Raw genomic sequence first — 27634 nt, 5'->3', positions numbered from 1 at the left:
TTTAAAACAGTAGCTGTAAGAACTTGTAGATAGGGGTACTTTCATGTACCAGTGGTACTTTCTTCTTCAGCTACAGTCACCACTTTGGGAAGGTAGAATAACTCAACCTCCAAATTAGGTATGACTTTACCCTATGAACAATGTGCAGCCATTCCTGTACAGTAGGTGTGTTCTCTACAGGGGTCAATGTCTCCTTTTCCGAGATGCTTTCAGTTTGTTCTTACTGGAATTACCTAAAGGGCAAGGTGCCAAGGAAACAGAAGTGCCTGTGTTAAAAGTAAGAGGGGAATTCAATTGGCGGCATTACTCTGGAAAGTAACGTGGCCTGCGCACTATTACCGCTCATACAGTAATTTGAACCCAGAGCTGCGAGCAAAAATCAGCGTTGAAATTACCGTACTAATGGTAACCATGCACACAATTACCCTACAATCGGTAATAGCGCGCAGGTCACGCTACTTTTGACAGTAACATGGTCAACTGAATCTGCCCCTAACAGTGAAGAAACAAACCAATATTAAACAGAACATGAGAAAAATGTTTTATATACACATTAAAGTTCATTTTTCCCAATGGGGAAACTGTATTCAGGGAAAACAGTGCATGAAATGTCATGACATATGATTAAAATTCACTCTCGATTTGGTTAATAAACTAATCTGACTTCAACTCAGACACTTATACTTTGTGCCTGTTTTGGTTTTTTTTGTAAATGTTTATACCCCAGTGATAATTGTATTACTAGAGATGCAGTAAGTTACAAAAGAGAATATACAGGCAATATATGCAGAGTCACCAAGAATAGACCGATACTCAACGTTACAGCTGTCTGTAGGTGGAGGCACTACAATAAAGATTCAGCTATACACAGCAAGGACATTTATTTCTGTTAACATATGTCTCATCAAATACTCCTGGAAACAGACATGGCTGTTGAATACAGTCCTTTGGCCGAGCAAGTGTGTTTGATTAATCAGTCGACAACTCTGCTTTAATGTGGCCCAGCACGAGTCTTCACAGTAGCCATAACGACACCAACCATGAGGGCGGCGACTGTGAAACCTTGGGAAAGTATACGTGCACGCATCAACAGCTGGGACTGCCGGGTTTTTCCCTGCTTGAAGGCAATAAGCCCATACGTTAAAACACCAGCAGTGGCAAGGCATCCTGTAGGGATTATAGAGGGATACAACCTTCAGCTGCAGACATTCAAATTAAATAAAATTATAGTGATTAATATCCCTGCAAGTGGCAGCAAAAACCCCACAACACTTTTGTGCTTATATACATTTGTTTCTATAAACATCAGCAATTTACAACAAACTAACTTGTGGAACCCTGCCTGGAAACAAATTATAAACCTGTAGACAAGTAAAATATTTAAGCAACTTGCAAGATTTGTGATTGGATTAACTCAAATTAATACAGATTTAAAAGGACTTCATTCCAATAGAAAGACTCGATAAATCCTTTAAAACAAATATGCCCACACAGACTGTATAATCCTTCTTTAAGTACAGCACTGGAAACACGAGACTGAAGCTAGCTTCTTATTCGGAAAACTTTATTTTTGAAGGATTAAATCAAGTTGGATTAATTATTTAACATTAGATTAACACTAAAGAGTGTCCCTTCTAAAAAAAAATGGAGTTGTATTTAGCCAGGCCCAACATGGGTTAGGGCATGAAAGCAGGTGGCAAAGTGGGCACAGGCACCATATTTTAACACTTTGAATAAGTAGCTGTAGTTTTGCAAGAGTTAAAACCTGATCGGCCACAAATTTGATAGTGGGAATCAACAGAGGATGGTCAGTTATATACAAACTACTTGTATTTTGCCTGGCCCAAGATACTTATTCAAAATGATAAAATATGGTGCCCGAGTCTACTTTACCACCTGATTTCATGCCCAAAAGCTTGTTGGGCCAGGCAAAAGACAAGTGGGTTGTAAGCCTTTGCCAATGATTCCCATTATCAAATTTGTGGCCCAACAGGATTTAACTCTTGCATATCTACAGCAGATTATTCAAAATAATCAAAATGGTATCCATGCCCACTTTGCCACCTGACTTCATGTCCAAAACCTTTTTGGGCCAGGCTAAATACAATAGCAATTTCTGCAAGGGACAGTCTTTAGTGTTAGGCAAATGTTAAATCAGTGACCCAACTTGATCTAATCCTTTAAAAAAAAAAGATTTTAGAATAAAAAGCTGGATCTTGAATAAAGAGCTAACTTCAGCCTCGTATAGAAGACCCTATTGGTAAGCTGTCAGATCTTGGCACATAAACTCCATCATACCCAGCCTTGTTTGTAGCAGAAACAAAACACACAAGGGAACTTTAAAATCATTGCACTGTAAACAATTATGTTGCACAAGCAAGATACACAATCAAAACAACTAAAGAATACATATACTATATATATATTCTGTTCTACAGGTGAAGACTAAGCAGGATGAGGTTACCCCACCAGCCTGTCATGTCTCTGCTAGGCTTCCCTCCACTCACCGATAGGTACAAATGGGTTCTCCTGAAGTTTTCTCCTGAACTTGCTCTTCAGTTGCTCCGTCTCCAAGCGGGGTGTTGGAGAAAAGCCATCAATCACCGGGGGCTCGGGGTGCGCCATGTTGCTGCTTCTCCGCCCTCCCACTTACACTGTCAAGGGCACTCTCCCCCGCGCGCTTGCGCACCCACCAACATGAATCCTATCCAGCCAAATCCACAGCGCCCATAGGCTGATATTTCTGGTCATGTGAGTTCTTGTCGTCACGTGTCTGCAGAGAGACGAAGTGATTCGATTAACGTCATGCTGGGAAGTCACGTAACGTCTATCATGAAAACATATCCTGCCACCCAGCGGCAGAGTGTGATATTACACAGCAACTGCAGTCCAAACTGTACAACCTGCGGCTCTCCAGATGTTGTGAAACTACAAGCCCCAGCATGCTTTGCCAGTAGACAACCAGTTGATAGCTGGAAGGGCATGCTGGGACTTGTAGTTTCACAACATCTGGAGGGCCGCAGGTTGGACAGGCCGTTTAAAACGGTACAGGCTTGAATAAGAACTTCTCATTGTTATTAAATATATGAACACTACAGGAACTGACCCTTTGTATGTAGTTTTTTTTAATACGTTATTTGTTCAGCGCTGTCCATATATTCTAATCCACACATCAGCAGCTCAACACAGGCAAGCAGCGGAAGATTTGATATCAGCTTGTGCTGAGCTGGTGATGTGTGATCTAATTAGAGCATATATGGGCACACTGGCCAGAGTGCATATCTCCCAACTGTCCTGATTAAAACATATCCTTATGTTCACTATTGACGTCATCACGTATTTAATATTTAGAAAGAACTGATGTCATGTCTGTAAAATATAACATGAGGTTGCACATCAAATACATATTCCATAATTGAGTTGATTTAGGTGGGATAGCCCTGATCCTGACAAGTAGTACATTTGTCCCAACTGCTGGTACGTCCCGCTCACCTCTACTCTGCTCAGCACTTGGGTGAGGGACAGGGGGCTTCAGAGGTGCTTGATATGCACGAAGAGGGAGAATGCCATTGTGAAGTGGTCATGCTCCCGTGACAATTCTGAAAAAAATAATTTTTTTCGGAGGTATGCAACTGCATTGTTGTATAGTTCTCATCAGTCCCTATAATTATTATTTTGTGTCTCTACATCTTAGAGATTGGTCAGTGGAGATTTTTCCTGGAAATGTCACTTTTTCAATATTGATCATGTGCATAGTACAATTTCCCTTTTTACTAGCTATTCTTATTCTCTGTGCTTTATAAATGAATATTTTATTTAAAAGGATTGTTTAATATTACAAAAAATAATTCTAACCAAGTTCAGTAAGCATGTCACAGTGGGGATTGTAGTACCAATGCCTGTTGCGATTGCACCTCACGTGACAATATTAATTATATTTGGAGAGCAGTGATGAGAATTGTTAAAAATAGAGCTGTGTGTCTTTAACGCTACACTAGGTATTCTGCCCACTATGTACCACAGGTTCCACAAATACCTTCTAAAATGCAAAATACAAAACAAAATAAAGTACATACATGAGGCTCTGCCTTATCACAAATTCACTTGAATTCCGCCTCAATGGTTTGTGGCTTAATTCTTGTTATTATATGTATACCTTCAAATATACAAAAACAGACCTAACATAGCATAATACTGTACGGATATGAGTGAGTTGAAATCAAGTCCTATATATTCCTGTGTGGTTTCAGAGATATTATACACCAAAACACGCATGTTTCCATTCCCATTCCACACCCCTCAGGATATGTGCTTACAAGATCACTGGTTTTCAACAAGCCCCAAACATTAGGATGGCATCAGGAATGCTTCCACTTGTACTTAATCACTCCTTATGTTGTTTCTCACAATCGATCAAATAATGCATGCCCCAAATGATAAGATGGCATCAGAAATGGCTTTATATACACACATCCATGTGTGTTTTCTCCAAAATCAAAAAAATAGAAGAAGAGAGGATTCTGGTGCATTATCATTTAATAACACATAAAACAGATTAAAAACATAGGACCCGTACCGGGAGTAAGATATTAAAAGCCTTCTGACTCAAAGGGTAATGTAGTCACAGATCGCTCACCGCTGGTCCGTCAGACTCTCCCCTCGCTGTTCTGTCAGGCTCTCTCCTCGGTCCGTTCCTCAGAAGTAAAACAGGTTAAGATCAACGCATTTCAACTCATCAGAGTCTTTATCAAGATGTTAACATGTTGCTTCCAGATCGCTCTTTATAGCCATGTCTCCCAGTGGGATACCTCACTCTCAGTCTCAAAGGGGCACATTTATCATTATTCGGCAAAAGTGAGAAATAGTTATCAATCCTTATCGCAAGGATAAGGATTGAACTATTTCTCACATTTATTAAAAAGGGAACACAGAAACAGCAGTTCCAAAAAACTGCTGTTTCTGTGATAGAAAAAAATCACACTTACCTCCCTCTTCGGACGCGCTGTCTCGGGATCTCCTCTTCTTCCTTCAATTGCGCATGTGCAGTGCACATGTGCACAAAGTCCCCACTCTGTCTCTGCAACTATCGTTGCAGAGAGAGCGCGCTGAGTGACAGGGAGGGATCATGCGATCCCTCCACACATGCGCTGTCCAGCTCTGCTCGTCGGAGCAGATCTGACAGCAGTGGATTTCTTCAATTCGGATGATGTACGCCAGCTTCAGTTGGCGTACATTATCAAGACAAGTTCCCAAAAAAAAACATTTTTCGGGACTTGTTAGATTGCGGCCAGGAGCAGTCACCATTCTGTTGAATGGTGACTGCTCGCAAAAACGATCAGGAGTGCAAAGCAGCAGATATCCATGATATCTGCTGCGATGCACCTTTAATAAATTTGCGGAGGTCACATCGGGACTTTAATTCCATGGTAAGTGCACAATAGTGCACTACCCTGATTTGTTAAATATGCCCCAAAGTGAGGCTTGGTTGTTACTTCCTCCCGGAAATGTCTTCTCCCCATACCGAGGCCTGAATTAACAGCTTTACTAATTGGAATCTTTAACACATAATGTACCATGATCTATCTAATATACAAATTGTTCACTTTTAGTGATGAGAATTGTGTCCCACAACTAATTTTGAAAGTCATCCGAAATGCAATGTATAATTGTCAGTGAAGGTAAAACACACCTGTATGAGGATATCATCAATTTTGCCTACTTTATACTTTTCCAGGAAGGGAGGTGAATTGAAAATGTGGAGCAGAACAGGGCTCAGTAAATCGCGTCATTTTGCCCCGTCCCCTGCTTTCATTCTTTCATCACAGGAGCGGGGCCAAAATCGAGTATTGATATTATACAAGCAACTACTATTGAAATTACAAGTTATAATGTTCCCACTTACTGTAAAATAAAAAGGAATATACACTGCTGCCATCTCTCTCAACCTCATTCCAACATTTTAGACATTGTAGCTGGGGTTTTCTACCATTTAAACAATAAAACAATATACTTCTTTTTTTTTATCTTTATATTACCATAATATTTCATTGGAGAATATCCTTCTACATGTATTGATCAAGAGAAAGACAAAACAAAAGCCAATGGAAAAAGCCTTTATAACCCCAGAAATAACAAAGATTTTGAATACATTTTTATATATTCTTATTGGAGAATTACAATGAATAAACAATAGCATATTATTTAAATATCAGCAGTTGAATTTTGTCTTGCAGGAGATCTTGGACTGTCTATTGGTCGGCTCCGTTATTTCGTCTGTTATCATATAAACGTCCCCAAGTAGAAGGGAGCGAGGAGAACTTCTAGTGCACAGGGATCAGTGTCACAAGTTATTTCTCTAAATGGTTTGATAACTTTATGCCCATCCAGTATATTGCCAGGACATTAGTGGAGAATTTATGTATCACACTTGGGGGTAGATTTACTAAACTGCGGGTTTGAAAAAGTGGAGATGTTGCCTATGGCAACCAATCAGATTCTAGCTTTCATTTATTTAGTGTATTCTACAAAATGACAGCTAGAATCTGATTGGTTGCTATAGGCAACATCTCTACTTTTTTAAACCCGCAGTTTAGTAAATATACCCCTTGGAGTCCTACAACCTGGTCAAAATATTAAATGAATTCTCAACCACAGAGACACGTAGCGAGCAAGCGTGTGACATCTGGAAACTTTTTACCCAATTATAATTATCAGTGCCCCATGGCTAGTCCTTATTTTAAACCTTCACAAATCAAGGGGTGGAGTGAAATATGTTGCCTAAGAGTAGTTTGTAGCATGTTTTGGAGCTGAAATGGAGGTGCACAGTACCTGAAATGGTGAGAACTCTTCAAATTTATTTTATATGGTCCAAACCTGACAAAATGTGTTTGAGATGTAAATATTCATTGGCACATGACTTGAAGGTTAGATTTCTCTTGTTTCTCCAGGAAGAACACATGTTCTCCTTACCCACCAGCTGGCCCACTATCCACACTCATACCTGAGTCCATGCCCCCATAGATTTTGGCTGTAGAGCAAGGGGAAAGTCTGGATTATGAACAATAGTGCTAAGCGAAGACACCTGAGGAGGAGTGTCCCTGCTGGATCTAAGCAATCTCCAACATTTTCAACTAATTCTAGGGTTGTTCAGAAGCCATGGTAAAATATTTTTAGCATATGAGTAGAGTGATTTTTCACTTCTGTCCATTACTTTGAAACATCTGATTACATCCACTTCATTATTCTGCTAAGTATTACTGTGAGATAATATCCTAACAACAGTGGTAACTTTAACCCCCATTTGGATTTGCATCTGTACAGAAACAGAAGTTTACACCATGGTCTCTTGCCCACCAAAAGTCCAGGAGCTTTCTTTGGAGCTCTGAGAAGAAACTCAGTAGCACCTTTATCAGGATTGCCTGGGGAATGTATGAAATCTGTGGCAGTATATTCATTTTCATTATATTAAATATCCAAAGCCAAACTCAGCCTTTCAGGTCCCTGCGTAACTTAAAGAGAAGAGGTGAAAATTTTAAGAGGAATAGATATTAGATTTAGATATATAGATAGAATAGATATCCCTAGCCAATGTGATCTATATAAATCTGATCGAATCTGTACAGGATGCTATATGTAAGGAAAGGCATTTTGGAGCCCACTGACAATGCTGTAAGGAATATGTTTGTTCAAAGCCACCAATTTTGAATAATTAATCTTAAAATTGGAAAATTGCCCATACTTCTTAAATTCCATCAAAGTCAGTATCATTGTAACAGGGTATGTTATTATCGTTAATACGTCATCAGTGAATAACGCCAACTTGTATTCTTACTTGACAAGCTTCAGGCCTCTAATATCAAAGTTGAGATGCATCGCTCTTGCCAGTGCCTCCATGCAGAGGAAGGAGACAGTGGGCATTCTTATGTGAACAATATGTTTGCAATCAGCAACTATAGAAATGCATTTTATGTACAGTAGACATTAATAACATCCTAAGACATGTATTTTATGGGGGGTGGGTAAAATGAAAAAAAAAAAATAAAGAAGCTATTTTTTAATGTTTTGACATTAATGGCTATATTATTAACAGGTGACATTAATCCAACCCTTGTTTTTCTTTCTACATGTTCTACAGGGACGTCATGTTCCATATTTGTATTGGACATATACTGCAGTGCATTGAGTTTGTCAGAGCAGAGCGGACTAAAGCTGGGTACACACTACAGGGTTTTTGTCCAATAATCGGCTCAACCAGCCGACATACAACTGCTCGTTCGAAAGTTGGGTCAGTGTGTATAGTGACACATTGGTCGAAAAGTCTGCCCAAATAGACGATTATCGCCTCATTTGGTTGGTCGTACCGTTCAATTTTTTCCGATCAATCACCTAACGATCATACAGTGTGTATGCACTCATGCTGACGATCTCCATAGAGTTTACATAGTCGGGCTCTTTTCAGCCAATGTTACCACTGAATATCAGAGTGAATAAATGTAGAGAGTGCTGTAGAAGGAATAATTTTCATTTGTTCGTTCTGAGACAGAATATTTAGTTATAGGTATAATCGTTTGACATAGCACGTCGGTCTGAACAATTCTTCAGTGTATACCCAGCTTTAGACTCGTATTCAACAAGAGATCCTTTCCTTGTTGAATACAGACGTGTTTATGCATGAACTACATGCAAGAAATTCACAATACATTTGTTTTGAGTGCCTTAATGAATCAGGCCCAAAATGCTTGAAGGAGGAGAGGAGTCAATTTTGTTCAAGGGTTGTTGTCATCAATTGGTGCTATCCTTTTAATTACTAAGAGAAAAAAAAAAGCAAAACTAAAGTGTTCCCAGAAGCTACAAGATGATGTTGAATGGCAAGCTATAAATGGGGAACACACTTGCCAAATCACACTTTTACCCCTGACTCAAACCCTAAGGCACCACTAAGAGCACCAGATGAACTATTGACCCTCCGAACTATGCAGAGTCTATTGGCAAGATTTAAGACAAGGCATGCTTGCAAACTTTCATTTCTTGTCCTCCAGGAGATTCCAGATAGGGAGCATGGTGGTGGTGGTGGTGGGGGGCGGGGGGGGGGGGGGGGGGGGGGGGGGGGAACAGGACAATCATGTAAATTTGGCCCCACCACATGCTTCGAAATTAATATTTTGTTGCAGGGCCAAAATGACACTATTCACCGCAAATCACGTCATTGCGGCTCACATCCTGCCCACTTCACTAGAAAGTGATGACGTCTGTGATATTCACTTAAGAGCCCACCACTGACATTTCTGTCTTTAAAGCGGCAATGTGTGGTCCAAACGTGAACGTTAGGGGTTAGGGTTAGGGGTTCTAGATACTACAGGCAGCAGGTCCACACGTTGCTGCTTTAAAGCCAGAAATTTCAGTGTCAGGCTCTTAATGACAGGCGGCATTTTCCTCCTAATTAATATGAACATTGCAGGATTGTCACGGCTCTGAGGGTGTTTTGCAGATCCCTTGCCTCTACTATAGAGGATGGTGGAGGCAGAACACAAATATATTCTTAGGATAAGTTCACGGCTTACAAGCATCAATAACACAGGAGAAAGTAGTAGTGCTGCAACGTATTATATTAAATGTTGGTACAACAGGAATGGAAGGAATCAGATATATATTAGCAAAGATGAATACACGGCAATTCGTTGTAATGCAGACATTAATCACATATGCTACTTCATAGTCGGTAACCCTTGGCAACAGCATGAGATGAGATGTTATACAGTTCAACGCAGTGATGATAAACAAGAACACTAGGATCCAATAGAGAACCACACAGAAGATGAATGTGAATCACTGGTACAGCTTACAGTCCAAACAGAGTAGTATATAGAACTTAGCTGATCCGAGAGTAGAGATGACTCAACATAGCAGGTGGTACTGGTATCACTGATTCTTATTAAGTAAAGCAGTAAGCGTTAAACATCACCCAAGGACTTGGATGAACACTGACAGATGCAGTAGAATGTTGCCTAGAAGTAGCAGAGACGGGAGTAGTATCTGAACCATGCGTGGAACTACAAGTAGCAGGATTCGTTGTAACTGCAATGGTAAGTTCACTGTAGTATGAAGCAACTGAACAGAGACACGTAACTTGAGCCCAAGTACTAGCCACCCGCACAACAAGTAGTTCACAATAACAGTCCAGTAACCAGGTGATAGCAGAGTAAGGATAACCCGTGTCAGATGTGGAACTACAGGTGACAAGTAACTTGATAGTAGCTCTTACAGCGAGTTTCAGCGATCTTAGCCAGCCAGACATAAAGGTGAACCAATAGATAAGGCACAAGTTTAGCAACAACTCACGATACTCGTTCAGCGTGTAGATGAATAGCGGAGAGGAGTTCCAGCTTGCAGGTGAACAGCAGTGAGGAGATTGCAGCTTGCAGGTGAACAGCAGTGAGGAGATTGCAGCTTGCAGGTGAACAGCAGTGAGGCGTTTGCAGCTTGCAGGTGAACAGCAGTGAGGCGTTTGCAGCTTGCAGGTGAACAGCAGTGAGGCGTTTGCAGCTTGCAGGTGAACAGCAGTGAGGAGATTGCAGCTTGCAGGTGAACAGCAGTGAGGAGATTGCAGCTTGCAGGTGAACAGCAGTGAGGAGATTGCAGCTTGCAGGTGAACAGCAGTGAGGAGATTGCAGCTTGCAGGTGAACAGCAGTGAGGAGATTGCAGCTTGCAGGTGAACAGCAGTGAGGAGATTGCAGCTTGCAGGTGAACAGCAGTAAGGAGTTCAGTCCAGCGAGCAGGAAACGGACACACGGAAGGAGAGGTATACAGCCAGATCCAAATGCAACCAGAGTATCACGAAGAACAGGCAATGAGCCCATAACCATGGGAGGTTAATATAGTGCTCCAGGACCAATGTGGTTCGGGAGGAGGTCCAGATCACAGTAGCCAGGAACACCTGTGAAAGTAATGTCTCTGAGGCAGAAGCAAGCAGAATCATGGTTCTTAAAGGGAAAGTCACAGCACCGGCACCTAACTATGGGACCGGCGTGTGACACGGATACAGCGTGTGGGTTTGTTATGGTAAGTCTGTTTTCTATACATATCAGATTTCTGGTAATGTTGATTTTTTTGTAGGCATATCTACTGTCGTTGTTAATAGAGTCGGAAAAATGTACCCAACCCATCTGTAGCAACTGCTGTGACATACATGGCGCAGTTCAGCTCCTGCCTTCAGTTTAACAGGTTGAGCCAGAAACACACAACGCCCTGTATGCTATATGGTGATGAACATAAAAGGGGAGGCCCATGGGAGGCAGTATTTTATACATGGATCAGGGTTAAAAATGGTCAGCTTAAGTTAACACCTCCGCAGTTTTCAAAGAAACACAATTTTGCAGTGGTCAGCTAAACTTACACTATATTTAGTGAATCTTTGAAAACAAATATGACCATATGACATACAACCAGGAATTTATTTGATGCGTAGATAAGGAGCAGCTGTACTAAGAAGAATTATTTGACTACTCAAGCTCAGAGATTAACAACCAGATAAGTATAGAGAGGAAACAAACACCAAAAATAAAATTGACAAACATAGTGTAATATGTACAATTCAGAATGTGCTCAAATAGGGATTCATCTCAAGCCACGTACCAAAAATAAATCAAGATATGGCTTATCTGGATAGGATAAAAGGAATCAGTATGGAGACTTTCTCTTCAATATTTGGTATGGTCATATGGGAAGCTCAAGTCTTCATAACACCACAATGCTATCCAACTCCAAGAAAACAAAATGTATAATATAGTGTAGTATGTTCCCAGAAGATAATAATAGGAAAAAAGGAAAAAATACCAGAAAAACCATATTAGATATAGCATATATAAATTATTGATGAAGGCTCCGTGACCAAACAGGCAGATATAAAATTTAGAAAAATATTTAACTCTACAAAAAATAAAATTAGTACATTATTCGTACATCAATTAAAAAAAACAACTGGGCTTATCTGCAATATCCTTAAGCTAGATCTACAAGGAGATTCCTGGCCAGGAAAAGATCTTCCAAATACACTACCAAGAAAAAAGTGCAGTGTCCACAAAGAAGAATGTAAATCCCAGGTACAAACGATGCTTTTCATCTTCTTCGACTTCCTCAGGGGGTATAATGCATAATGCAAAGATGGCAGTTTAAATAGTCACTCTTGAATTTCAAAAGCAGTCAGGTAAGAAACGTATTCATTGAAAAATATGATATGTATATGTATAGCTCATAAATGGCTTGTTATGTCACTTTCGCCCCCACACAATGAGTCAAAGTTCAATATGTTCCTAATCTCTAAGGATATACATATATCAGTTTTACAACTAACATGCATATTTGTAATGATACTGGTGGTATTATCTGAAGCACGGTAGCGGAGTAGATATATCCAGCGAGCAGTCAGATGTTTGCCAAGTCGGTACACAAGCAGAGTAGTCAGACGTTTGCCGGGTCAATACATAAGCGGGGTAGTCAGACGCAGAGCCGTAACTAGGCAGGTGCGGGCGGTGCTGTCGCCCAGAGCGCAAGCCCAAGGGGGCGCAGAAGCCGCGCGCTATCTGGCTCTGTATCTACAGCCGAACTTCCTGTTAGTGGAACGCACATGCGTTTCACTACGAAAGTAAAAGGCTGCAGAATCTCTCCCCCTCTCACTCTCTCCCCCTCTCTCTCTCTCTCCCCCTCCCCAGTAAATTAACACAATGGACTATGACTGTTGAAAACACTTTACCAATTGTTTATTTCTATCCTTCTTTCCTTTATGGTACAATGCCCCACTGTTTCACACATTTACTCTTTCCTTCTCTTCTCTCTCCCTATTGAGTATGCTTTTAAGGAATGTGATAATCCTGTTCAGTATATTTGCAAGTTTAATTTTCCATTGCAAGAGAATTTTCTTCCTAAGACTCATTCCTACTACAGCCTCAAAACCAAGCCTCCACGTATATGCGCTCCCCTTTCCTGCATCCCTTTTATTAGATCCTTATCCAGTGCGTTCCCATTTTATCATGTCCCTTACCCCTTACTGACTTGTCCACCTTCTGCCATATTGCCTGAATTCTTGCTTTAATCTATCGCCTGTTTTTCTACTTATATTGCCTTGTGCCCCTGTTGCCTCATGCTTTATGCCCCTGTTCAGAGCATGCACTTCACTCCTATTTTTGTAGCAGTATTTTGCCTCTGATTGAACCTGAAAGATGCAAAAATATTATATAATTAAAAAAGTTAAAATAATAAAACCTTAAAATGTTAAAAAAAAACTTTACCATTTCAAAACTTTCTTATAACAATCTAGTCTTGTGTATCTCTTTTACTGTTCTTATTTGAGTATTAAGTGCATTAAATATTGATATAGAATACTGTCATGAACATAGAGAGCTAGCAGTTATTTATAAGGTATAGTTCATAACTGCAGTGTAAATAGGTGATATCAAAGGATCCATTGATAAGTTCAGTTAAAGTGTAAAATTTAAAGACAGAGAGTCTGATGTAAGTGTGTTTGATGGCTTTGCACATTCCAGTGTGAGAAGATAAGTGGGCAGGGCCTGATCAACCACTAGGCTGACCAGGCTGCAGCCTGGGGCGCTGGGTCCCGGGGGGCGCTGCCCTGTGGGTATTTTTTTTTTTTTTAAAAAAAAACAACAATTTTTTAATTTTTTTTTTTTCTTCATTTATTTTTTTTTTCAGGATGGGGGAGGGGGGGTCACCGCAGGGGGGTGGAGGGCTCGACAATCAAAAGCAATGGTGGTCAGTGGTTAGCAACACACAGCCAATCGCCAGGCTGCCTGTTGCTGTGCAGCAGACAGGAAGCAGGACGTCTTCACTTCCTATCTGCTGATCTGAGGAGAGGAGCGACGCTGGCACAACTACAGGTAATTGAAGGGGGGAACTGCCCTGCATATCTATAGGGAGGGGGGGGAACTGCCCTGCATATCTATAGGGAGGGGGGGGAACTGCCCTGCATATCTATAGGGAGGGGGGGGGAACTGCCCTGCATATCTATAGGGAGGGGGGGGGAACTGCCCTGCATATCTATAGGGAGGGGGGGGGGGGAACCGCCCTGCATATCTATAGGGAGGGGTAACTGCCCTGCATATCTATAGGAAGGGGGGGGGGGGAACTACCCTGCATATCTATAGGGAGGGGGGGAACTACCCTGCATATCTATAGGGAGGGGGGGAACTACACTGCATATCTATAGAGAGGGGGGGGAACTACCCTGCATATCTATAGGGAGGGGGGGGGGAACTGCCCTGCATTTCTATAGGGAGGGGGAACTGCCCTGCATATCTATAGGGAGGGGGGGAACTGCCCTGCATATCTATAGGGAGGGGGGGGAACTGCCCTGCATATCTATAGGGAGGGGGGGGGAACTGCCCTGCATATCTATAGGGAGGGGGCTGGAACTGCCCTGCATATCTATAGGGAGGGGGGTGGAACTGCCCTGCATATCTATAGAGAGGGGGGGAACTACCCTACATATCTATAGGGAGGGGGGGGGAACTGCCCTGCATATCTATAGGGGGGGGAACTGCCCTGCATATCTATAGGGAGGGGGGGAACTGCCCTGCATATCTATAGGGAGAAGGGGGGGAACTGCCCTGCATATCTATAGGGAGGGGGGGGGGGAACTGCCCTGCATATCTATAGGGAGGGGGGGGAACTGCCCTGCATATCTATAGGGAGGGGGGGAACTGCCCTGCATATCTATAGGGAGGGGGGGGAACTGCCCTGCATATCTATAGGGGGGGGGAACTGCCCTGCATATCTATAGGGAGGGGGGGAACTGCCCTGCATATCTATAGGGAGGGGGGGGGAACTGCCCTGCATATCTATAGGGAGGGGGGGAACTGCCCTGCATATCTATAGGGAGGGGGGGGACTGCCCTGCATATCTATAGGGAGAGGGGTGGAACTGCCCTGCATATCTATAGGGAGGGGGGTGGAACTGCCCTGCATATCTATAGGGAGGGGGGGAACTGCCCTGCATATCTATAGGGAGGGGGGGAACTGCCCTGCATATTTATAAGGAGGGGGGGGGAACTGCCCTGCATATCTATAGGGAGGGGGAGAACTGCCCTGCATATCTATAGGGAGGGGGGGAACTACCCTGCATATCTATAGGGAGGGGGGGGGAACTACACTGCATATCTATAGAGAGGGGGGGGGAACTACCCTGCATATCTATAGGGAGGGGGGGACTACCCTGCATATCTATAGGGAGGGAGAGGGGGGACTGTCATGCATATGTATAGGGAGGGAGAGGGGGACTGTCATACAAATCTATAGGGTGGGAGGGGGGGGCTGCCATGAAAATCTATAGGGAGGGAGATAGGTTGATATGTATGAAGGAGGGCAGAGGAGGGGGGCTGATATATGTGACTGGGGGAGTTTTGATGTGACGGGGGGGATAGCTAGCTAGCAGAGTGGAGGTAAGGAAAATAGCTGCAAGGGGGATGGATGCAGGGTGGGAGGTAAAGAAAATGGCTGCAGCAGGGGTTAAGGAAAATGGCTGTGCGGGGGGGGGGGGGGGGGGGGTTGTGGTTAAGGAAAATGGCTGCAGGGGGTATTTAAAAAATACAGCAGCTTTGGGGGGCAGAATCTCATGATTGTGTGGTGGTCACATGGGTGGTCTCAGCAATCACTAGAATACTAAATATTAGTGAGATGGGGCTGGTAGAGGTTTGTATTTGATTGACAACAAATATTCAGATATTGCTTATATATGCCTGTCCAATGGGGTACTTTTAGCTGGCCATAATGAAGTGTTTTGTTTTAACTAAAGGGCCTAATCATTCAGGGATTGCATTATAATACATTTTTGCATTTTCAAAACAGGACGCCAACTTTCCAGAAGCCAGCGAGAGGATAACAAAGTTGCAAGAGAGAAGAGCAAGAACAGGTAAGAGACAATGGCACAATCTGTCTAAATTTGAATGCTGGAGAATACACCTGAACATTCATATTCAGGAGTGTTCCTATACACCTATATATTCGAGGAGGGGGGGGGGGGGCACTGCGGCCGTATTAGCCTAGGGCGGCCAGAACCCTTAATCAGGCCCTGTAAGTGGGTCACCTGTGACATCTTCAAATGGCTCCTACTGTGAGACAGCCTGGCTTGGGAGGGAGTTTTGGACACTTAAATAGACTGTGTGGGGCCGATCCCAGCTGGAGATCCTTGCAGGCAGCATGTGAAAGCCTATACAGGTATATAGAAATATGACCTTCAAAGGAAAATGTTGTCATAGTTCATATTTTGGGAAATCTGGGTGTCATTCCATACTGAGGAGCAGAAATCACACCAGGGTTGTGAATGACAGGAACGGGTGGTATCCGTGAAAGGCTAAAATCACATATCGTTGGAAAACGTATGTCACATTGTCATAATTCCATCATGTTTGGTATTTAAATGTGCGGGAGATTATGACCGGTTTATTGACGGGGGAGTTATTTCTCTGGGAAATATCTGTGAAGAATTACCAGGTCAAGACTTTGGGAATATTTGTGAGCAAAGTATAGTGACACCCAGGGGACATCCCTGCCCCCTATTAGCATTGAACACTGCCCCTGTGAAGACCATCCCATTTCATGCTGCTTAAAAACCTGTGTTCTGAAGGAACAAACTGTCAGCTTCTTGGGGATCAATCTAATTGAATGACTGTCCATCTTCTCTGCCTGCCCCAGGCATCCAGATTATAGGTGAGTTATGCTCTGCACTGTTATCGCTTTTTTTTTTATGTTTGCCATTTTTTATTTGTATGTCAAATCTTTATCTAATTGTTTTTATTATCTGTAAGCATTGTACTTTTTGTATATTAAAACTAAAATTTAATAGTTCTGTCCTTATTTCTCTAAACAAATCCATTGCCTGTTTAGAAGAGACAGATTTTTTGGCTGGATTAACGCTTTGATACCAGAGTGAGAAGAGTTAACTATTTAGCTACCAGAGCACAGAGTGTGCGCAATTGGGTGATTAAGTTATAGGTTTGCTACGGGCCTTATTCGTAGCTGGTGGCAGTTGCTGAGAGGTGTGAAGCCTGCATTTGTGTTGGGATGGGACCAGCGAAATCTGTAGCCTTAGAGAAGGAGGTGAGTGTGAGATTTGTGGCTGGAATCCTGTGTTACCTTACAGTAAGCTTCCAAGCCACAAGTGCGCAAAGTGCGGTTTGTGACCGATAAAGGGGTTCAGGAGCGGTTTCCTGACAGAATAGAGGTGATATATTGTATGACAGTTGGAATATATGATAAGATATCTAATCAGGGAATAGCTAGAGGGGCTTATCCCTGACAAATACCTTCCAGTATATATTTTTACACACTTGCTAAATGGTCATTAGGGCAGAGAACCGGTTGTTAATTTACTTGAATCCCACCACTATATATATATATATATATATATATATATATATATAATATATATCAGGCACTTGCAAATATGTGTAACAGAATTCTTTCAGTAAATTGCTAGCCACACCCCCATATTAGGTTAGCCACACCCACTTGGCAAATGTCACTCCCACTTAGATGGGGGGCGCCGGTGCCCTGTCTCGCCCAGGGCACTAAAATGTCTAGTTACGGCATTGGTAAGACATTTGCCAGGTCAGTACTCAAGCAGGTAGTCACGATTGCAAGGAAGTGCAGCAAGTTGCAGGAGCTGAGCAGTCAGAATACTCAAGCACATGCCTGATCCAGGAAGTGCCTATTATAGGCCCAAACAGGAAACAGGATCCAAGATGGTTTCTCCTTAATGCCATTCTGGCCGTCTTGGATAAGGGCAAATCTGAGGGCAAGTTAACAAATTCAACAACCTCTAGTGGTCGAAGTTGCAAATATCAAAGTAATTCCTTTGCCACTCACCGGACTATTAGTGCCTCTAGTTTTGGACATGGGTCTCTCTCTCTCTTGCCGGCGCCTGTCTCGCGCCGCGGCCGTCTGCCATCTTGACCAAAGGATTGCGCATGTGCAAGACCCACGGACTGTTAAAACCTTGTTCCTAGTCTCATTGGATAATTATTCACCTCTCACTATTTAAGGCACCTGTTGCCCTATTACCTTTGCCTGTTCTTGGTCCTCATTCCATTGAGACACCGAGGGGTTTCCTGTTCTTGCTTGTGCTATCTGTTTGCTGTGGACGCTACCTGCGCCTGGTCAAGTCTTCTCTCCACATCAGTGGTAATACCTGCCAGCCGCAGACCGCTCCATGCTACCTTGTATTGTATCTGCAAATGGACAAGTCTTCTCTCCACATCGGTGGTAATACCTGTCAGCCGCAGACCGCTCCATACTACATTGTATCCTACCTGCGCCTGGACAAGTCTTCTCTCCACGTTGGTGGTGGTGCCTGCCAGCCGCGGATCGCTCCATACTACATTGTATCTTACCTGCACCTGGACAAGTCTTTTCTCCACACCAGTGGTAATACCTGCCAGCTGCAGACCGCTCCATGCTACATTGTATCTTACCTGCACCTGGACAAGTCTTCTCTTCACATCAGTGGTAATACCTGCCAGCCGCAGACCGCTTCAGGCTACCTTGTACTCTATCTATCCCTGGACAAGTCTTTACTTCATGCCAGTGGTAACACCTGTCAGGAGCAGCTTACTCTACTACTTTGCATGTTACCTATTTTTGGGACTAAAGTCTATAGTTTCTCGGGAGTATAGCTGCGAGTCGCTGACTCTCCTATTACATTGTTGATTGACTGTTTGCATAGACTTTCTCCAGTTGTCAAGTATTTGCCTGCTAAACAAACCAAAAAGCAGATTGCGCATGAGATGTTCAAATCAAATGAATACACATAAAAAATATAAAAATATATGAAAATAAATGTACAAACAGCTCATAATATAGTAATACCTCTGTTTACTGAATACAATGCATAAGTAAAATCAATAATCACATAAAATTATCCACAGGCTCATAGGGACCTATATATATATATATATATATATATATATATATATATATATATATACACAGTGAGACAAATATCTCTATAGAGTAGCATAAAAATTGGCTTTCAACGATTGTCTCTATAACCAGAAGAGTGGTAACTCTGTATTAAAATGTTGGCAAAACAAGCTCTATTCCACCTGATTCCGGTGTCTTGATTGATTGGCAAATTCCCGCAATCAGAGCGGTGTGAATGATATCAAATGTATAACTCCGTAAAATCAACTGTATGATGATACATTAATGATGGAGCATAAATACAAAAGAATTGGTCTGCTGTATAAAATATCAATTCAGCCGATATAATTAGTCTAGCTGGTAGGTAGATAAACCAGCAAAGCTTACCCGTAACGGGAAATGTGTATCTGAATCACCGTGCCGTCGCACAAGCGGCTCAGGCGGCTTGAAGTTTCCAGAGTAGGTCTCGTGTGGTGCGCACCACCAAATTTCATCCGGACTAAAACACAAATAGTGCAGAGAAGAGTCCTCTTGAGGACACGGTAAGTATAATGCCTCTGGAGACAATGTAACACAGTCTTCACGATCAATGAGGCTTAATGGAGCCAATAACCAATAGTAGATACTCCATAGGATAAACAGATGAGGATCAGCGACGCGTTTCATCTGTCAAGCAGACTTTTTCAAGCTAAGTATTTGCCTGCTGTATGCTACCTGCGTGCTAAGCACTTTGGAACTCTCTTCTCCTTTTATCACTACTCATCATTCTGCTGTGCTACCATTGTTTCCACCACTGCTCGGAAACTATGCATATATATCATTGACATTCCTTCTTCCATTTAGTTTGTATAGTTCCGTATATTCACCACACTCCCCAGAGGGCCGCGACCTGCACAGTGGCAGCCGCTAAATCCATACTTCCTTGCGGTAGTTCCTGGAGAAGACCAGCCACTGTGTTAGACTCTGCGCCTCTGGTGAGTAAAGCTACACCTGGTGAATTCTGGGTAAAACTCCTAGTGCCTGTGACAGTAAGAACAGGCCATGACAGACCCAGGATCGGTACCAACAGCTAAGGATATGTTGCAGCACCTGGTTACTCGGATTGAACAACAAGATGTTTGTCAGCAACAATTACTTCAATGTTTCCAGTCTCTAGTCTCTCGGGGAGACCCTGTGCAAAATGTATCCTCTACTGTTAATCCTCCAGTGTCTTCTTCGCTCCCAGTGCCATCCCAGGCATCTACTGCTTCTGCTCTACACCTTCCTACTCCTTCAAAATTTGATGGAGACCCGAAAGCTTGTAGGGGCTTTCTCAATCAGTGCTCCATTCATTTCGAGCTCCAACCTCAAAATTTCCCTACTCATCGCTCTAAAGTGGCCTATATAATTTCTTTGTTTTCTGGACAGGCTCTGGCATGGGCCTCCCCTCTGTGGGAAAGAGATGACCCTCTATTGGAGGATAATGCCATGTTTATTTCTACTTTCCGAAGAATTTTTGATGAACCTGGTCGTGTTATTTCTGCTGTCTCTAGCCTTCTTCGATTACGCCAAGGATCTCGTTCAGTAGCACAGTATGTAATCCAATTCCGCACACTTGCCTCTGAACTCCAATGGAACAATGAGGCGTTGATAGCTGCCTTCTGGCAGGGTCTTGCTGACAAAATTAAAGACGTATTGGCCTCACAAGAGTTACCTTCTCCTTTGGATGCTTTGATATCTGTGTGTAACCGAGTGGACATAAGATTCCGAGAAAGAAATTCTGAAAGGGAGTCTTCATCTAAAATACCTGTCCGCTTGGCATCCCGATTTCATCATTCCTCACCACCAATAGAACCCATGGAGGTGGGACGTTCTAGATTGACTCCAGAGGAGAGGGAACGACGGTTAAAGAATAAACTCTGTATCTATTGTGCTGATCCTAATCATATGCTGAACTCTTGTCCTAAAAAGGTCGGGAGACGCGAGGCCCTAAACTGTTCTGGAGAGGTATGGTTGGGGTCCGTGGAATCCTCTCCTTGTCATATGGATTCTAAAATTTGTTCGTTTGCTGTCACTGTTTCTACTTCTACTAGGTCTTTTACATCTCAAGCACTTCTGGACTCTGGAGCCACTGGAAGTTTTATTTCAAGTTCCCTAGTGTGTCAGTGGTCCTTACCAGTGATTCCTTTAAAAACAGCTATTGCCGTCACGGCCATAGATGGTTCAAGAATTATCAATGGAATTATTACTCAACTTACTATTCCTTTAACCCTTCAAATTGGGGTCTTACACCAAGAGCAAATTTCTTTTTTGATCCTCCCTGTTACCACTAGTCCTATTGTACTTGGCCTTCCGTGGCTTCAACTCCATTCTCCACAAATTGATTGGAACATTTCGCAAGTTATTTCCTGGGGTCCAGCTTGTCATCATAGATGTCTGACTCAAGTTGTTCCCGTGGAAATAAATAAATCCTCTATAGCACCTTGTTTGCCTGGTCTACCTCCACAGTATGTTTCATTTGCTGATGTATTTGATAAAGCCCAGTCAGAACGTCTTCCGCCTCATCGGGCTTGGGATTGTCCAATAGACTTAAAACCTGGTAAGAATCCTCCAAGGGGTCGTGTTTACCCTCTCTCGTTACCAGAGACTCAAGCGATGTCAGACTATGTCAAGGAAAATCTCCATCGTGGGTTTATTCGGCCGTCCATTTCTCCCGCTGGAGCGGGTTTCTTTTTTCGTTAAGAAGAAGGACAGTTCATTAAGGCCTTGTATAGATTATCGAGGTCTCAATGCCATAACCATCAAAAATCGTTACCCTATTCTGTTAATTACTGAACTTTTTGACCGCATCAAGGGAGCTCGGATATTCACCAAGCTGGATCTTTGTGGTGCTTTCAACTTAATTCGGATTAAGGCCGGAGATGAATGGAAGACAGCTTTTAACACCAGGGATGGACTTTATGAATATCTTGTGAAGTGGGTGGTAGAGACCCCTTTGGGAGGGCTTACCTGGGACGTCTGCGCTTTGTTTTGTTGTTATGAAGGTAGGTGCTGCCTTGACGGATGTTCCGGATGTTCCAGTTCCGGTTTTTGTTGGTTGTTTCCTTGTTTCTTCCGTGGCGCGACCTGTGAGGAGATAAGATGGGGAGGGGGGGGGGGGAGAGAGAGAGAACAGGCGAGACAGTATACACGATAGCGGCCGGTCCGGTGGCTCTTCTGGAGTGGGAAATGTTTATAGCTCCTTTTGCAGTATTGGTCTATAGCTCCTTTGCCTTGTTTATAGCTCTAGTGCCGTGTATACTGTGGTGATTCTAGGGGTTCTCAGAGTAGAAACTCTTGGGGATGAGGCGGGCAGGGGGATTAAATTGCCCTGTTCGAAGCTTTTGGTTTTAAGCTTTGCAGTAAATCTGCTAATTGGTATATATGCTTGCTTGTTCTGTATAAATAATAATAATAATATGTATGGCTATAGGGTGACGGTGCAAGCTTTAAAACACTTTAAAGTATAAATTTGGTTAGGTTCCCTTTAAGGGATACGGTGTAGGGATGTGATGAATGATTGTGTGAGTATTGTGGGTTAAATGGGCTGACTCTTAAGGAGAGTTATTATTGTAAACCTGTGGGGAGTACAGGGATGGATTTGTGGAGTAAAGTGGGGTGTATGGGCTTAATAAGTGTAGGTGGGTGGATCTTATCAAGATGTTACAGCGTTTTTGCTTTTTGCTCTAAAAAGGGCAGTTAGTGTGTTTATCTTGGTACTTTACCGTGGGTGGGCGGGTTGGCTGCTGATATAGGTGTTAAACGTAGCGCTGGACGAGCGGTCGGGGTGGCTGCGGCCCAGCGGCTTCCTTCCTGTGTCCTTGGAATGCAAGAAGCGTTCCAAAAGCCTCACTTCCGGTTTTTAGGTTTAGAACGCACAGGCGCCTGTGCGTTCCACTGCAGAGCTAGGTTCTCCGCTCGTGCTGTTCTTGACTTTGGTGTGATTAGCCTTTCGTCGGGGAGCTTGATGCTTTGTGGAGCTTTTCCGAGTACAGGATCTTCTGGTCTTTTGTGTAGACAGGTCTGGTGAAGTGTTTAAAGCCAACGCGTTTCGTCCGGGCAGACTTCGTCAGGGATGTGGCTTGTCTATGAAAGTGGGTCTTCTTATACTTCTGTTTCAATGTTTCATCCAATTGGTATGCGTGAGGGGAGTGGGGAAGGGGAGGCGGGGGGTGGGACTATGGGGTTAAAGGGTGGAATATTTGTGTAAGCTTTCAATCTGTGAATATTTTTATTTGGTTATGTGGTATAATATATGCATGTGCAGTAGGTGGGACGTTTGCTGTGGAATTTTAAGTTTGGGCGGATGGGGCATAAAGAACGGGGCTCTTTATTGGAAACATGGTGGGGGGGGCTTACGTGAATTGAGGATACTTTATCGGGATGAGGATTATCTACTTTATGAATTGTGCGAGTATGGATTAGAACCTGGGTAATGGAACGGCGATTTAATGGTGAAGGGGGGTGGCGGTTTGTCTGGGGATGAATTTATTTTATTTATTTATTTTGGGCAACATTATTGGGGGGGTGGAGGGATATTGGGTGAGATTTAAAAAATAAGAGATTTAGGGTAGGGGTTGAATGTGCTAAATGAGGTTATATTGGAGTAACTTGTGTGGGTGTGGCTGGGGGATTTAGAAAGGTTGTAGGGCAATTTAGAGCGGTGATGAAGGATAGGGGAGAATAGGTGGATGCGTTATAAATGTGCTAATAAATTGCCAAATAACCAGGTTGAAAATAACCAGATATGTGGCTATGTTTTTATGTTTTTAAGAAATTTATTAGAAATTTATGATATTGGTCGACTACTTAATCATCTATGAGGTGGGAATCCTAAAAACTATTTGGGGAGGAGAGAATGGGGTAGGGGGAATGGAAGTCTGATGAATTATTTGGAGTGCACTGTATTTAGGTCTAATAGTATGGAGTTTATAGTTTGGGTATTTTAGGTTATGGGGTGTAGGTGTGTATATTATACTAAATATAAGCCGTGGGTATAGGTTAGAGATTTAAAATGATAAGTTAATTAGTTATTATCTGTTATGGGGTGGGAGGGGGGGGGGATAGGTGTATACTTACAGGAAGCTTCCCAGGTCGAAGTCAATGATAAGTCCTCTCGGCGTTATGGTTCCTAGTTTGTGAATCCATTTTGCTTCTTCCTGTGAGATGAGTTTAATGTAGTCTCCTCCTCTCCACGGTTTGGGGATTTGTTTGATGCCCATGAACTTTAAGCCTGAAGGGTCTTGATCGTGGCAGCAAACGTCCCACCTACTGCACACACATATATTATACCACATAACCAAATAAAAATATTTACAGATTGAAAGCTTACACAAATATTCCACCCTTTAACCCCATAGTCCCACCCCCCGCCTCCCCTTCCCCCCTCCCCTCACACATCCCAATTGGATGAAACATTGAAACAGAAGTATAAGAAGACCCACTTACATAGACAAGCCACATCCCTGACGAAGTCCGCCCGGACGAAACGCGTTGGGTTTAAACACTTCACCAGACCTGTCTACACAAAAGACCAGAAGATCCTGTACTCGGAAAAGCTCCACAAAGCATCAAGCTCCCCGACGAAAGGCTAATCACACCAAAGTCAAGAACAGCACGAGCGGAGAACCTAGCTCTGCAGTAGAACGCACAGGCGCCCGTGCGTTCCAAACCTAAAAACCGGAAGTGAGGCTTTTGGAACGCTTCTTGCGTTCCAAGGACACAGGAAGGAAGCCGCTGGGCCGCAGCCACCCCGACCGCTCGTCCAGCGCTACGGTGTAACACCTATATCAGCAGCCAACCTGCCCACCCACGGTAAAGTACCAAGATAAACACACTAACTGCCCTTTTTAGAGCAAAAAGCAAAAACGCTGTAACATCTTGATAAGATCCACCCACCTACACTTATTAAGCCCATACACCACACTTTACTCCACAAATCCATCCCTGTACTCCCCATAGGTTTACAATAATAACTCTCCTTAAGAGTCAGTCCATTTAACCCACAATACTCACACAATCATTCATCACATCCCTACACCGTATCCCTTAAAGGGAACCTAACCAAATTTATACTTTAAAGTGTTTTAAAGCTTGCACCGTCACCCTATAGCCATACATATTATTATTATTATTATTATTATTTATACAGAACAAGCAAGCATATATACCAATTAGCAGATTTCCTGCAAAGCTTAAAACCAAAAGCTTCGAACAGGGCAATTTAATCCCCCTGCCCGCCTTATCCCCAAGAGTTTCTACTCTGAGAACCCCTAGAATCACCACAGTATACACGGCACTAGAGCTATAAACAAGGCAAAGGAGCTATAGACCAATACTGCAAAAGGAGCTATAAACATTTCCCACTCCAGAAGAGCCACCGGACCGGCCGCTATCGTGTATACTGTCTCGCCTGTTCTCTCTCTCCCCCCCCTCTCCCCATCTTATCTCCTCACAGGTCGCGCCACGGAAGAAACAAGGAATTATGAATATCTTGTCATGCCATTTGGGTTGTGTAATGCCCCAGCTGTCTTCCAAGGATTTGTGAATTAGATTTTCCGGGACTTGTTACATGTTTGTGTCGTTGTCTACCTAGACGACATATTGATATTTTCTCAAGATATTTCATCTCATCGACAGCACGTGGCAGAGGTTCTTTCTAGACTCCGGAGAAATTTACTATTTTGTAAGTTGGAGAAATGTTCTTTTGAATTATCCCAGATTCCTTTCTTAGGATATATTGTGGATATATTGTGTCTGGAGTAGGCCTAGAAATGGATTCGGAGAAAGTGAATGCAGTTTTACATTGGCCCCAGCCAACTACACTCAGAGCTATTCAATGCTTTTTAGGATTTAGGATTTGCTAACTATTATCGACGTTTCATTCAAGGATTTTCTTCCATTGTCTCTTCTATAGTGGCTCTTACCTGATGTGACTCTTCCATTCTTCCTGGAGGTGGATGCCTCTAATGTTGGACTAGGGGCCATTCTATCTCAGAGATCGGTACAAAAGAAATTCCATCCTTGTGCTTTTTATTCTCGAAGTCTACTACCTGCTGAGAAGAATTATACTATCGGGGATAAGGAGCTATTGGCCAATAAAGTGGCTTTGGAGGAATGGAGATACCTGCTGGAGGGTGGTCGTCACCCCTTGACTATATTTACTGACCACAAAAATCTTCTCTATCTGCAGTCAGCTCAATGTATGAACCCCTGACAAGAAAGATGGTCACTTTTTTTCTCTCGCTTTGATTTAATTATAACCTTCAAACCTGCTTCCAAGAATAAAAAAGTGGATGCTTTGTCTCGGGCGGTTGCTCCTTCCTCCGATATTTAAGATTGTTTTGATCGTCCTATACTTGATCCTAAATGTGTGAGTTTAGCTGCTTCTTCCACCAATGTTCTACCGTTTGGAAAAACCTTTGTGCCACCACTTCTTCGAAAGAAGATTCTGTCCTGGTATCATTCCTCTTGTTTTGCTGGGCATTCTGGAGTACGAAAAACATTAGAGATTCTCTCTCGGAGTTACTGGTGGCCATCTATTAGGAAAGATGTCAAGGAGTTTGTGGCCCCTTGTGATGTTTGTTCCCAATTTAAGTCTTCCCGTAGAACACCGGCGGGATTACTTCAACCACTACCTATTCCTTCCAAACCATGGACCCATATAAGTATGGATTTTGTTACTGATCTTCCTCTCAGCAAAAAATGTAATACCATTTGGGTGGTAGTTGATAGATTCTCTAAGATGGCTCATTTCGTCCCTTTGATAGGGTTACCTTCTTCCTCTACATTGGCTGATCATTTTATCAAAGAAATATTTCGAATTCATGGATGTCTGTCTGAAATTGTTTCGGATAGAGGAGTACAGTTTGTCTCCAGATTTTGGCGAGCCCTTTGCAAGACCTTGGGTATTCGATTGTCATTATCATCGTCATACCATCCTCAATCGAATGGACAGACCGAGAGAGTCAACCAAGACCTAGAGTCTTTCATTAGAATTTTTTCTTCAGCCAATCAGGACAATTGGGTAGACTTGCTTCCATGGGCTGAATTTGACCATAATAACATGTATCATGAATCATCTTCTAAAACACCATTCTTTGTGGTATACGGTCACCATCCGTCTCTCCCACAATTTCCTTCCCTCCCTCCCACCCAAGTTCCTGCTGTTAACTTATTATGTCAAAAGTTTAAATCCATTTGGGCTCAGGTTAAATCCTCTCTGAAGAAGGCATCTTCGAGAAATAAATTCTTTGCTGATAAAAACAGGCGAGCTATTCCAGCACTCAAAATTGGAGATCGTGTATGGCTCTCTACCAAGAATATTCGCCTGAAGCTTCCTTCTATGAAGTTTGCTCCACGTTTTATTGGTCCATATAAAATCATTCAGGTGAAAAATCCTGTTTGTTTTAAGCTGTTATTGCCTAAGAACCTTCGTATCTCCAACTCTTTCCACGTTTCATTACTCAAGCCTCTTATCATCAACCGATTTTCTGTTCCTTCTTCAGCACCTCGCCCAGTTCAAGTTCAACAAGAGGAGTTTGAGATTACTCATATACTTGATTTCTAGAGGAGTTCTTCATTTTTTGGTGCATTGGAAAGGCTTTGGTACGGAAGAGCGCTCTTGGATCCGTGCGGATAACCTTAATGCTCCAGCACTTCTAAAAAGGTTTTATACCAAATATCCGGG

General features: G+C 42.8%; 1 protein-coding gene across 1 annotated transcript; it reads right to left on the bottom strand.

Moving 5' to 3' along the window:
* Nucleotides 1-864: 864 nt before the first annotated feature.
* On the bottom strand, nt 865-2707 carry HIGD2A (HIG1 hypoxia inducible domain family member 2A). Its single transcript, XM_075209129.1, has 2 exons — nt 2508-2707; nt 865-1167 (listed from the first exon to the last, which is right to left on the bottom strand). The coding sequence occupies exons 1-2, from the start codon at nt 2623-2625 to the stop codon at nt 992-994; spliced, it is 294 nt and encodes a 97-aa protein (XP_075065230.1). The 5' UTR covers nt 2626-2707; the 3' UTR covers nt 865-991.
* Nucleotides 2708-27634: the final 24927 nt, after the last annotated feature.

The sequence above is a fragment of the Mixophyes fleayi genome, chromosome 4 (assembly GCF_038048845.1).
Source record: "Mixophyes fleayi isolate aMixFle1 chromosome 4, aMixFle1.hap1, whole genome shotgun sequence".
Classification (NCBI taxonomy): Eukaryota; Metazoa; Chordata; class Amphibia; order Anura; family Limnodynastidae; genus Mixophyes; species Mixophyes fleayi.
The sequence above is the reverse complement of the archived record's forward strand: the minus strand, read 5'-3'. Positions and strand labels throughout refer to the sequence as shown.

Coding starts and splice junctions, on each gene's coding strand:
- HIGD2A (XM_075209129.1), bottom strand. CDS start 2,625: ATGGCGCACCCCGAGCCCCCGGTGATTGATGGCTTTTCTCCAACACCC. Junction 1,168..2,507: donor GAACCCATTTGTACCTATCG/GTGAGTGGAGGG, acceptor TAATCCCTACAG/GATGCCTTGCCACTGCTGGT.